The sequence below is a fragment of the Trichomonas vaginalis genome, chromosome VI, assembly GCF_026262505.1.
Source record: "Trichomonas vaginalis G3 chromosome VI, whole genome shotgun sequence".
Classification (NCBI taxonomy): domain Eukaryota; phylum Parabasalia; order Trichomonadida; family Trichomonadidae; genus Trichomonas; species Trichomonas vaginalis.
Genome location: NC_067208.1, coordinates 19427257 through 19440229, shown reverse-complemented (window position 1 = coordinate 19440229; position 12973 = coordinate 19427257). Strand labels below are relative to the sequence as shown.

Sequence of the window (12973 nt, the reverse complement as noted above, 5' to 3'; positions counted from 1 at the left end):
CGTTTTTGCTTCGACTGTCATACTGTTCTTACAATAAAAATAAAAAATATTTTTGGCTTAACCGTCGGACATTCGTTTGTGGCTTAACCGTCGGACCACAACGATAAAAATCTCATTTTAACTCACTTTTTTTCTATCTTAAGGAAATTCATGAAAATTCATGAGGGTAGAAAAGAGGGTAGAAAACGGGGTAGATATACCCTTCTACCCTAAAATATATTTTTCAATACTTTTTCAGCACTTCTCCGTAGTTATATATGAAAGACAATTCGAGATAAAAGTCGTAGTACAATGGAACAATATGTTGCACACCATTTGTTGTGAACCAAACTTGAAAGTCAGAGAAACTGTTACTAGGTGGTTCGTAGAATTTAGAAGCAAAGTCATAAAAGTCCTTACCAATACAAAGAAAACTATTGTTGCTTGAACTAAAACTTGCATGACACATAACATTTTGAGGGTCAAACACGTTTCTATAAACTGTCAAATCTGTTGGTGGGCGTATAAACCAGAACGGACCGTCAGGTGGTAATGGTTCGTTCTGGTTTAGTAACCGAAGAAATTGTGCCCAAGAACGTTTGTCTACTTGCCAAAATAAAAACTGTGTATCTCTTGGAGGGTTATTTTCAATCCTTTGAAATGAAACTGTGGAGTTCATCTTGTCATATTCTAGTTTCAGATAGTATGTTCCATTTAGTAAAGAGTCGTATTTTTCTTGAAATTCCCAGTAGTATTTGTTTATTTGAGTTTGAAAGTCATTTAGAGTTTTTTCAAGATTTTCGTCTGAACGAACTGTAAAGATTCTCATTTCATCAAATTTGTCTAGTAGACCATCATGACCTCTATACCGCCCATGAAAATATACCGCAAACATAAACGCGTTAGTTCTTTTTGAAAACAAAACTCTTCTAAATCCTATTGCCTTTGCATCTGAAGGACTTTGAAGCCAACGAATTGGATAGTCAAAGCGGTAGGAGCCGGATGAAATTTCTTCATCTGATATATTCCTACCGGCATTTGTAAAGATATAGTCTAACGGTTTTGTATCTGCTGCTTTTGTTCTTTGTTTTTCAACCTGAAACATTTAATATATGTAAAAATATACTATTTTAAAAAATGTTTTAAAATGGTATGCCATATAGCTTCTTGAATTTGTTGAGAAATATATGAACGTGTTTTCCATCTGTATCTCTAGTGTTTACATAAGCATAGCCCGCCTTAGTAAAACATACTTGTAATTTTCTATAGTTTACGCCGGTATAAAGGTAGAAAGAGTCCTGTTCTTCGCTATAGTAGTAAAACTCAAACGTATGCTTACCATAGTCTGTAATTTCAATTGCTTCATCTTCTAGTTCGTCGACAAATTCGAATACAATATCTCTAAATTTGCCTATGTTCTTACTGTTTTCAGAACAAGTGACCCAGCGTAAGTTTTCAAGTCTATTGTCGTTTCTTATATGGTTTATGTGGTCTACAAAAGGTAGATTGTTAGGATTCGGTATAAAATGAGTTGCAATGACAACATGTTTAAAATAGTGTTTTCCACCAATCCTCATCCTAGCATATCCGTCATTTTGCTCCCATTCGCTTAAAACTCTTTTTGTCTTTTTGTTTCTGACTTCAAATGACTCACAACAGTGAATTTCATATTTCTCATCTAACAAACAAGTTTCCCAACGGTCTGTTCCAACAAACCCAGCGTACATTTCAAATAAAATAAAAAAAATATTTTTTTGAAAAATATACTGTTTTCCTTTTACTTTACATAACCTCCTGCTACCATAAGTCTTTGACGCCAACCCATACCAGCTAATGAAGGTTGACTTGGTTTAGTTTGGAAACTAAACTTTGGTTTTGGTTTATCTTCAGTTTTTGGCTCACCTTCTTCTATCGGTTTTTCGTCACTTTTCGGTTCCTCGGGTTTTACCCCACCTGCAGGTATGGTTGTGTCGTCAACATCTTCATAAATATCATATGCCATTTGTTTTTGTTTTCCTTTCAACTTTTTGTGTTTGTTGTAAAGTTTAGAATATTTCGACTCTAAGTCAATGAGATGTTCTATAATGAACTGTTGGTCAGTGAAGAATACCTTCCCATCTGTTGTCTCGAAAGCTCCTTCAGACTTCAATATTTTATTTGTGAGAGTCTGTTTCTTTTTTGAGATACTAGCCGTTCCATTTCTATGAAAAGTGACTTTGTAGTTAGGGTTTGTATTTCCAGACCTGGCACTTTCTATTATTGAATTTTTCTCTTCATCTGTAAGTTCTTTGACAGGTTTTGACAATGGTTCTGAACTTTTTGTTTGTGGTGTCAAATCTACCGTTTCAACTTCTTCGGTCATTTCATCTCAGTAAAAAATTTTAGTTTGGTTTGTTTTCAACTGGTTGTTTAGGTTTTTTAAGTCGGTCTAAAACTTCCTGAGGTATAGGAAGAACTTGACAAACACGTTGTGTAACTGCTGGAAGCCGACAAATCCATCTTGAACCCATTTGTCTCAATGCTGTATTGTTCATTTCATCTCAGTAAAAAACTTTACATTCCCCACGTTTGAGGCGGTTGAGGTTGGTTATTGTTTACCCATTGTTGTGCATGGTTATATCCTCTGTTAAAGAATCTTTCACCTTGGTCCATATAGTGTCCTGCTTGGTTATAGTAGTCATTTGCTTTGTTATAGTAGTTTCCTGCTTCTCTTCCTACATTGTCCATCCATCCTTGAACTTTTCCTCTTGTTTCAGGATTTGGAATAAGATTTGCTGCATCTCGTGCTACATCCCAACCTTTCTGTACAGTTTGTATAATAGGCTGAGCTTTCTCTTTCAGTATACCTAATGTACTCAAAATCTTCCTTCCAACTCCAAATACACCTCTGGCTATTGTTCCCACTGCGGGCAAAAATCTGGATGCAACTCCTGCTAATGCGCCAAATAAACCCATTTCTTATAGGATAAAAATGACGAATCCAAACAAGGACCCGTATGTTTCTAAAGCAACAAAGAAAGCACTCATGGTAAAAATCTTTAGTTCAACACCAAATGCTTGGTTTATGGATATCTTGGAAAACATTCCGAGGTATAGAGAAGATGGACCTCCATACTGGCTAATATTTGTCGGTCAAAACACAAGATACTGTGAAGCCATACCATTACAGTCCAAAAATATTTTAGATGTGAAAACTGCTTTGACAATATTCGTTGACAAATACCATCCAACAAAACTGACATCTGACTGTGAACGTTCTTTCAAATCAGACGATATTAAAAACTATCTGCGTTCAAAAAATGTAAACCAATATTTCATTGTCGACCAAAACCATTCTGCTCTTGGTGTCATTGACAGTTGTATAAAAATCTTAAGAGACTTAAACCAAACAAAGTGGTGAGGTAGATGAAATGTCATATGACGACAAGTATAGACACTTCTCCATGGCAAAGATGAGACAAGTTTTAAATATTTACAATAGCCGTAAACAAAAAGGTTTGGGAAACCACTCCCCTGAAGAAATGAAAAACAACCCCGACTTAGAGAAAGACTATATATTTAATAGTTTAGTCAAAAGAGACAAACAAGAAAGAATGCCAGGCTTCAAACTTAAGAAAGGTGACAAAGTAAAAATAGAAATACCTAAACGCGACCCATATGAAAATACTATTGACTATGACAACAATGGGAACTCGACAGGTACTCGCATTCGTGTTCGTAAAAATAGAAGAAAGTATACAAGAGAATATTATGAAGTTTTAGGCAAACATGGCAAAATGTACAGACTGCAAGCAGAAGATAAAACTACTATTGTCAGACCTCGTTTCAAACTTGTCAAAGTTCAAGGTGGTATACTTTCAAAGACAGTTCCTAACAAATATAAGACAACTCCTGACGAATATGCTAAAGAAGTTGAAAATGACGACTAAGCATTTCTATACCATGCGTAAACTGTCATGTAAGGTGGCATGTAGTCTTTACTCTGTCCCGTTGTTTCCGAATATCCTGTAATGCGATGTGTATGGCTTCCTCCTCCCTGCGTGTCATCCCAGTAACAATTTATAGCAAACTTAACGTCGTCTTTAACATCATATCCTTTACCTTTTGTCATTCCTGACCAATCCCAATATCTATGCTTATGCCAACCTGCTTCAGCTGTAGTTAAATTTATGTAGTGACTGTGTGCAGGTAGGTTTTCACCTGAAATCGTTTTACTTCCACCTGTTTCCTTTGAAGAGTTTGCACAATACAAAAACCTGTCGACTATTTGAGTCCAAGTTCCAAAACCAAGTACTACTTCTGGTTTGGTAGAGTTCATTGACGTGTAAATAGAACCTATAGGATATAGTGTTTGAAGTATTTCTGTCTTTAACGTTTGAAGCTCTGTTTTGTCTGCTTTTTTATATAACTTTTCTTCAAGTTCATTTACGTCAGAGATGCTATGTCTATGATATTTTTGTGGGTATGTTCCTTCTGTCCATGCGAAAATACGTTCTTTTGTTGCATCTACATATCCTTTTATCCATGTCGAGTCTGGCTTTTGTATTCCTTAACTCTGTAACACCTTTCTCAAGCTCTTTCAACTGTTGTCCATCTTCCATTAAACCTCTGGTATGACTTGAAACCGTTTGTGTCAACATATCTACAGTTTCTTTGTCGGCTTTAAGGTCTAAAATCCTGAAACCCACCCTGTATTGGCTTTACCTTCTAAAATCTTCGATGTCCGTTCATGGTACCATTCAACCCTTTTTATAATTTCATTGTCTTTTTCATCCACATATTCCTTATCTGCCTTCTTCACTAACCCACTAGCCATAAGTCCCTTATCTACTTTCTCCTCTAACTCACTGTTGACATATGTTTTGTCAGCTTTCTTTTCAAGGCTAACGTTTAAGTCTGTTATTTCAGATATAGAATGTGTATGTCCAACGTCACTTTTCCTGTTTAAGGTTTCTTGTAAGTTTGTAATATTGCAATGGTATGTGTATGAGTCTTTTTAGAATATTCTTTGTCAGCTCTTGTCACTTCACTTGACATTTTATTGTCAACATATGTTTTGTCTGCTAGTTCAGGATGAGTATGTTCTTTCGTTGCATAAGCTTTGTTAGCTCTTTCTTCTTCTTTTGCTATTGCATCGTCTACATACTCTTTGTCAGCTTTGTTGTCAACATCTGCTTTCAAAAGAAGTTCATCTATAGGTTTCTCGTTTAAAGTTCCTTTTGTTGGATTTATACAAACAGTATGGTTCTTATTGTCTTGAAACAGAAACTCATCTGTCAATGGGTTTAATGTCAGTTTTAAGTTTCCTTCTTTCAATGACTCAGATATCTTAGAATAGTTTGAAAAGTTTGTTGTGTTCTTATTTAGAGCTTGTATAATGAGTTGTCGGTTGTGTTTTATTTCTCTCATAGACGCTGTTTCATTTGACATTTTTATTCTAGATAAAATATGCTTTCAATAGAAAAAGAAAATTCAAGAGTTGCTACAACTAAACCATTAGATGAACTTTTTACTAATGTCGGTCAAAAGTTTGAGACAGAGACCGTAAAACATGAAGGCTATCGTTTTGACTACCCCTTAAGATGGTTAAGAGACCCATCCGTCACAAAAGCTATTGGCTTTCGTAGAATGAAGTTCATTTCAGAAGCCATACATGGTTTCCCATTTACGGTCGCTTTTGAAGTTCGATACTATAACAAAGAAAAACGTACGTATGAGAAATTTGAACAGGGAAAACTTTTACAAGTGAATTTGCTTGTAAACTTAGAAACAACTCTTCAAGCTTTTCAAGAAAAAATAAACGATATCTATCTCGAATATGCAAAACAGTACAACATTGACGAAGGAGAGTACCATCTCGATATTATATATGACAGGAAAAATGCAACTGTTAAAATCAATAGAATAGAAGACCTTGGAGAAGACGTTTATATTTCTACAAAATATAACAACTTGGCATGGTATAGATTTTTTGAGGATGTTAAATCAGCCTGCAGAATATCCAGTACACCCGAACTTTTATGAAGTCGAAAACCCTAATGGAACATATGAAAATGTTTTCGACTCAGATGCTATTATAGTTCATGCTTCATTTTCTGGTGCACAAAACTCTTTTTTATGCTTGGCAAATGACTTTTACGAAAAACCTACAAAGCTATATGAACCACCGAGTGGAAGTATTTCAGACTTTCAAGTATGGTTTACAACAGATGGAAGAAAGAGAATAGTTCCATTATACCATGCGTTTTACTTAGAACTTAGTCTCATATACAACTACTATCGAACGGTAAAAATATAATTTTAATACGGTTGAGGTGTTGGATTTGGTTGCCAACTTGACTGTGGTGCAGGTTCAGGCTGTTGTATAACAGGAGCTTGTTCTTCTGGTTCAGGGTCTTTAGGTATAATACCAACGAACTGACCTACTCTTTTGCCAATATTTTTGACTCCGTTCCAAATTCCTCTTCCGACGGTTTTTATTCCATTCCATATACCTCTTCCAACATTTCGAAAGAAGTTTCCTATTCTTCCAAAGAAACCCATTTTACTATATGTAAAAATCTAATGTCCACCTAGTCTCTTACGTTTCCTTCTGAGTTCCATAGCATTCTTTAACTGGAGCTCATACATTCTATTTCTCCTCTGGTAGAAAACATACTCTGGGTCAACTCCTGTGTTCGCGTCATCTGCATAGAGTTGTTTATATCCCACTTCGGGGTTTGTATAAAACTCTTTCCATCTCATATTTGCATACCATGGTGGTAAGCCTAACGCAGCGTCATTTGACATGGCAGTTTGCATTTGTACATCTGTTGGCACTTGACCATAGTTTGCCATTGCAGTTTGTATTCTAACTTCATTTGGAATATTCTCTGGGTTTGGTTGTCCAGGTTGCTGTGCATTCGCTAAGTTCTGTGCGTCCATTTAATATTAGATAAAAATATCTCTTACGAGTACATATACTGAACATTTGCTGGCATTGGTTCATCTTCATATTCTCTATATCTTTCTGCCACGTCAAATAAGTAAATGACACAATGGAAAAAACCTAAAACAAGTAGTCCTATTTCAAACCACATTTACTTACCAATAAAATTTCTTTGTTATGACACTTTCTCCAGTTTATAGGACCTCTCTCATATTCTATCTTATCGTATCTAAACTCATAGTCATGTATGTCCTCTAACCATCTCATGACACTTTCCAAACCACTTTTATCGGATGTAAAGTAAAAGCATGGATGGTTATGTAAAACGTCTAAAGTTTCTAAAAGAGTCTCTCAAAGTCCAGTCTACTTGGTATTGAAAATCCCATGTGTTATAGAACGGCGGGTCCACTATAAAGAAAACATTTTCCTTGTCTTTATATTTTTCATACAAATCTGTCCAATGACATCTCACAAACTCTATACCCTCAATATATTTTTCTATGTTCTCTTTGAAAACATTTGTATAGTTAAGATATAAAACTTTTGACATAAGTGTTTCAATGTCATGAACTCTTATAGAACCACTATACAATAGTCTAGAAGATATACTATCCCAGTCAATATACTCTGCCTTTTTCAAAACCTCTCTGACAGTATTTTTCTTATCTAATGGTATACGTTCCATCTTACCTATAGGTATCTTTTCTTTCAACTCACTCAATATTTTGTTTGTGTCTGGTATATGTTTGAGACGGTTCATATAGTTGTCGAAGTCATTGCATATAATCTTTGAGTCTGGGAATATTATATGGCACAAATGAGATATATAGAAACTTCCACCGAACAAGTCTACAAATGTTAGACCATTCGGTAGTTTCTTAAGTTCTCTCAATAGAATATCTTTACATTTACTCTTATTTCCAAAGAACGGTAACGGTGGTTTTGTAAAATTCATTTTATATATACAATAAAAATGTTTTTTCTTCGTAAATGAGTGTAAATGACCCAAAAATATATTTTAGGGTAGAAGGGTATATCTACCCCGTTTTCTACCCTCTTTCTACCCTCTTGAATTTTCATGAATTTCTTCGTAAAGACTTTGTCAAGACTTCTTCGTAAAGACTTTGTTAAGACTTCTTCGTAAAGACTTTGTTGAGACTTCTTCGTAAAGACTTTGTTGAGACTTCTTCGTAAAGACTTTGTTAAGACTTCTTCGTAAAGACTTTGTTGAGACTTCTTCGTAAAGACTTTGTTGAGATTTCTTCGTAAAGACTTTGTCAAGACTTCATCGTAAAGACTTTGTTGAGATTTCTTCGTAAATGACCCTAGTAGTATATTTTTGGTGTAAATTTCATGAAAATTCAAGAGGGTAGAAAAGAGGGTAGAAAACGGGGTAGATATACCCTTCTACCCTAAAATATATTTTTGGGTCATTTACACTCATGAACTTTCTTGTCTATGTTTTGTTAAGACTTCTTCGTAAAGACTTTGTTGAGACTTCTTCGTAAAGACTTTGTTGAGATTTCTTCGTAAAGACTTTGTCAAGACTTCATCGTAAAGACTTTGTTGAGATTTCTTCGTAAATGACCCTAGTAGTATATTTTTGGTGTAAATTTCATGAAAATTCAAGAGGGTAGAAAAGAGGGTAGAAAACGGGGTAGATATACCCTTCTACCCTAAAATATATTTTTGGGTCATTTACACTCATGAACTTTCTTGTCTATGTTTTGTTAAGACTTCTTCGTAAAGACTTTGTTGAGACTTCTTCGTAAAGACTTTGTTGAGATTTCTTCGTAAAGACTTTGTTGAGATTTCTTCATAAAGACTTTGTCAAGACTTCATCGTAAATATTTTGTCAAGACTTCTTCGTAAAGACTTTGTCAAGACTTCTTCGTAAAGACTTTGTCAAGACTTCTTCGTAAAGACTTTGTTGAGATTTCTTCGTAAATGTTTTGTCAAGACTTCTTCGTAAATGTTTTGTCAAGACTTCTTCGTAAAGACTTTGTTGAGATTTCTTCGTAAATGTTTTGTCAAGACTTCATTATACTCATTCATCCTCAGGGCTAGAAGGCACGAAGTGCCTGGAAGCCCCACTACCTTTTTTTTTTTTTTTTTTTTTTTTTTTATATTTGTTCATAATGTGAATCATACCTTATAATTCATTTTGAATGATTATGATGATCTTTCCTATTAATGATATATAATATTGTGACAAGTCTAACCAAAATCATATATGTTTGATGTTCGATACTCAAATCTAAAAGAGACTGAAAAATAATTTCTAAAACAAGGTTTTTATTCTTAATCAATAGCTCCAATAACTCCAACTAAATATCCAGATCTGATGATTTTAGATAAAATTAAGTATTGAATTCAAATCTAAATGAATTTGTTGTCAATAAAAAAAAACAATAAAAAAAATTTTTTATTGTAATGGCAGCAAAGCCTCAACCTAAAATTAAAGTTATTTTCCTTGGATCTGCGGGTGTTGGAAAAACCAGCATTATTCAGCATTTCATGTATTCATCGTTTAATGGTGCTTATGAAACTACAATTGGAATTGACTTTTTTATGAAGTCAATTCCTGTTAATGGTCAGCCAGTAAATCTCCAAATATGGGATACGGCAGGTCAAGAGCAGTTTAAATCGCTCACTCCTGGATATATCAGGGAAGCGCAAGTTGTTGTTCTCGTTTACGACACTTCTGATCCAAAAACACTAGAAGCTACAAAAGATTGGTATAATTCAGTTCTAGAAATATTAGGAACCCCTCCAATTTTGTTTTTAGTTGGAAATAAAATCGATTTAGGTAAAAACGTTAATCCTCAAGACGTTAAAGCTGTTGCAAATGGAAAAATGACAACCATGGAAACATCAGCTAAGACTGGTGATGGAATTATTGCTCTATTTAAAGCGATCGCTGAATCTATTAACGCAGAGCCTACACCTTCGCCTACATCGCAGCATGTTGAAATCACTGCAACTCCTGTTCCTGTTCAAAAAAAGGAAGGCTGCTGCTGAATTTAATAGTTTTAAATTATTTTTGTTATCATTTTAAATTCAATATGGTTTTTTATTATGCCCGTTGTACCAAATTAGCGTTAAGTATAATGTTGATATTTGATATTTGAAGATTCAAATTATTGAAAATATTTTCAGATCGATTCAGTAACGATATAAACAGTGAATTTAATATAAAGATTAGGTGATATAAAAAAAACAATATAAGATAAAATAAAAATTATCTGTAACGGGAAAGGCCATTGTTGATCTTATTCACATCGAACCCGAGAATAGTATCTAAATCATTAATTGTCTTCCCTTCAACACGCATAAAAGAGAGTTGTGGGATATGAATAATGTTGTACATCTTGGCAATTTGTTCATTCGAATCAATATCGACTTTAAAGAATGTAACATTGGAGTTTTCCTGCGCAATTTTCGGTAATTGCATTCCTAATTTTTTGCAAGGTTCGCACCATGTTGCAAAGAAGTTGATTACTACTAGACCTGTTTTTGATTTGATTGCTTCTACTAACTCGGAATAATTTCCTTCGAAGCTTATGATATTAGAAGACATTACGAAATAATGAACAACTTAATTGAAATTTTGTGAGAGTTTCAAATTTATCGAAATGGTCTGGCAAATATCATTACACAGATTAATATTTATTTAAGCTTTGTATAGCTCTCACAAAAATTGAATAGTATATTTTTCGGTAATCCATTTTGTTAATTTTAGATAAAAACGACAAAATTAAATAATGTATGTGATTCTATAACATATTACTCTGATAATTGCGTGTCAATCAGAATTGAAAGCTATCTTTCACAATTTACAGGGGGTTAAGGTCAATCATAGTGACTCAATCTCAATCATAGTGGAGTCTCAATTTTGAGACCCCATTTAATTTTTAAGATGTTGCATAAAATAATTGTTAAGGGTGCACACGAGAGGATCATGTAAACTTCAGAATTTAGAACCTTATTTTTAGGCATTATCTTGGCTACCTATTTAGGCTCGAAAAGCAAAAAATATCAAAAAATACAACTTGACTCCATTCTGACCCTTTCATGGAGGTAGTTTTTATCCGCTAGTATTTTCCCTTTGAATCTCTTTACAATTCGAAATCAAATTCAAAACTCAGTAGAAGAAAGGAAGAATCAACTTACTACGGTTGTAATACGAATAAATACATATATTTAATTATTTTTATTTACATAATAATTGTTTGAAGCTCATATTCCAACAAATTTTTAAATAAAAACATTAAAATGTTGAAAATGTTCATATATTTTAATAGGGTTTTGGCACTTTATTGAGGAATTACTACATACATAGTCGAACTGAACTTGATATTTTGAAATTTAAATTATTTATCAAAATTAAAATTTAACTTGAAATTTATAATTATTTAGTCATATTTTGCATAATTCTAAGTAGATTTTGTAAAAAATCAAGAAAGAAAAAAATTAAAGTGCTTTATTTTTTCTTTTTTATAATAATACATATTATTATATAATTAACATATTCATAATGAAAAAAAAAAAAAAAAAAAAAAAAAAGGTAGTGGGGCTTCCAGGCACTTCGTGCCCTCTAGCCCCGAAGATGTTTAGTATAAATGAAGTTCTTATATACGGGTCTTCCAGGAGCTTTTCACAAAATATATATGTTTTCATGTTTTGTCACTTTTCTGTCACTTTTCAGGTAAAAACATTTTTATTATATATATAAAATGAATTTTACAAAACCACCGTTACCCTTCTTTGGAAATAAGAGTAGATGTAAAGATATTCTATTGAGAGAACTTAAGAAACTACCGAATGGTCTAACATTTGTAGACTTGTTCGGTGGAAGTTTCTATATATCTCATTTGTGCCATACAATATTTCCTGACTCAAAGATTATATGCAATGACTTCGACAACTATATGAACCGTCTCAAACATATACCAGACACAAACAAAATATTGAAAGAGTTAAAAGAAAAGATACCTATAGGTAAGATGGAACGTATACCATTAGATAAGAAAAATACTGTCAGAGAGGTTTTGAAAAAGGCAGAGTATATTGACTGGATAGTATATCTGCTAGACTATTATATAGTGGTGCTATAAGAGTTCATGACATTGAAACACTTATGTCAAAAGTTTTATATCTTAACTATACAAATGTTTTCAAAGAGAACATAGAAAAATATATTGAGGGTATAGAGTTTGTGAGATGTCATTGGACAGATTTGTATGAAAAATATAAAGACAAGGAAAATGTTTTCTTTATAGTGGACCCACCGTTCTATAACACATGGGATTTTCAATACCAAGTAGACTGGACTTTGAGAGACTCTTTAGAAACTTTAGACGTTTTACATAACCATCCATGCTTTTACTTTACATCCGATAAAAGTGGTTTGGAAAGTGTCATGAGATGGTTAGAGGACATACATGACTATGAGTTTAGATATGACAAGATAGAATATGAGAGAGGTCCTATAAACTGGAGAAAGTGTCATAACAAAGAAATTTTATTAGTAAGTAAATGTGGTTTGAAATAGGACTACTTGTTTTAGGTTTTTTCCATTGTGTCATTTATTTATTTGACGTGGCAGAAAGATATAGAGAATATGAAGATGAACCAATGCCTGCAAATGTTCAGTATATGTACTCGTAAGAGATATTTTTATCTAATATTAAATGGACGCACAGAACTTAGCGAATGCACAGCAACCTGGACAACCAAACCCAGAGAATATTCCAAATGAAGTTAGAATACAAACTGCAATGGCAAACTATGGTCAAGTGCCAACAGATGTACAAATGCAAACTGCCATGTCAAATGACGCTGCGTTAGGTTTGCCACCATGGTATGCAAATATGAGATGGAAAGAGTTTTATACAAACCCTGAAGTGGGATATAAACAACTTTATGCAGATGACGCGAACACAGGAGTTGACCCAGAATATGTTTTCTACCAGAGGAGAAACAGAATGTATGAGCTCCAGTTAAAGAATGCTATGGAACTCAACAGGAAACGTAAGAGACTAGGCGGACATTAGATTTTTACAT

The 12973-nt window shown here is 33.6% G+C and overlaps 7 protein-coding genes and 3 pseudogenes across 10 annotated transcripts, besides 3 other annotated features; 4 read left to right on the top strand and 6 right to left on the bottom strand.

The window, feature by feature from the left end:
* Window positions 1-11537: part of a mobile genetic element that runs on past the window's edge.
* TVAGG3_0893510 (uncharacterized protein) lies at window positions 224-808 on the bottom strand (the record flags this gene model as incomplete). Its single annotated transcript, XM_051250950.1, has 1 exon — window positions 224-808. One exon carries the CDS (start codon window positions 806-808, stop codon window positions 224-226), a length of 585 nt encoding a protein of 194 aa, XP_051086425.1.
* Window positions 1122-1706, bottom strand: TVAGG3_0893500 (His-Me finger endonucleases family; the record flags this gene model as incomplete). Its single annotated transcript, XM_051250949.1, has 1 exon — window positions 1122-1706. One exon carries the CDS (start codon window positions 1704-1706, stop codon window positions 1122-1124), a length of 585 nt encoding a protein of 194 aa, XP_051086424.1.
* On the bottom strand, window positions 1757-2122 carry TVAGG3_0893490 (phage tail repeat-like family; the record flags this gene model as incomplete). The annotated part of the gene is made up of 1 exon (XM_051250948.1): window positions 1757-2122. A coding segment is annotated over one exon (366 nt), but the record flags the coding sequence as incomplete, so codon positions are not given.
* Window positions 3905-5409, bottom strand: TVAGG3_0893480 (annotated as a pseudogene). Its single transcript has one exon. A coding segment is annotated over exon 1 (1505 nt).
* Window positions 5428-6277, top strand: TVAGG3_0893470 (annotated as a pseudogene). Its single transcript has one exon. A coding segment is annotated over exon 1 (850 nt).
* Window positions 6541-6903, bottom strand: TVAGG3_0893460 (uncharacterized protein; the record flags this gene model as incomplete). Its single annotated transcript, XM_051250947.1, has 1 exon — window positions 6541-6903. The coding sequence occupies one exon, from the start codon at window positions 6901-6903 to the stop codon at window positions 6541-6543; it is 363 nt and encodes a 120-aa protein (XP_051086422.1).
* Window positions 9341-9928, top strand: TVAGG3_0893450 (retrograde vesicle-mediated transport, Golgi to ER; the record flags this gene model as incomplete). Its single annotated transcript, XM_001297703.1, has 1 exon — window positions 9341-9928. One exon carries the CDS (start codon window positions 9341-9343, stop codon window positions 9926-9928), a length of 588 nt encoding a protein of 195 aa, XP_001297704.1.
* Window positions 10149-10487, bottom strand: TVAGG3_0893440 (cell redox homeostasis; the record flags this gene model as incomplete). Its single annotated transcript, XM_001297704.1, has 1 exon — window positions 10149-10487. One exon carries the CDS (start codon window positions 10485-10487, stop codon window positions 10149-10151), a length of 339 nt encoding a protein of 112 aa, XP_001297705.1.
* Window positions 10851-11447: a mobile genetic element.
* Window positions 11448-12973: part of a mobile genetic element that runs on past the window's edge.
* Window positions 11644-12213, top strand: TVAGG3_0893410 (annotated as a pseudogene). The gene has a single exon. A coding segment is annotated over exon 1 (570 nt).
* Window positions 12601-12963, top strand: TVAGG3_0893400 (uncharacterized protein; the record flags this gene model as incomplete). Its single annotated transcript, XM_051250946.1, has 1 exon — window positions 12601-12963. The coding sequence occupies one exon, from the start codon at window positions 12601-12603 to the stop codon at window positions 12961-12963; it is 363 nt and encodes a 120-aa protein (XP_051086421.1).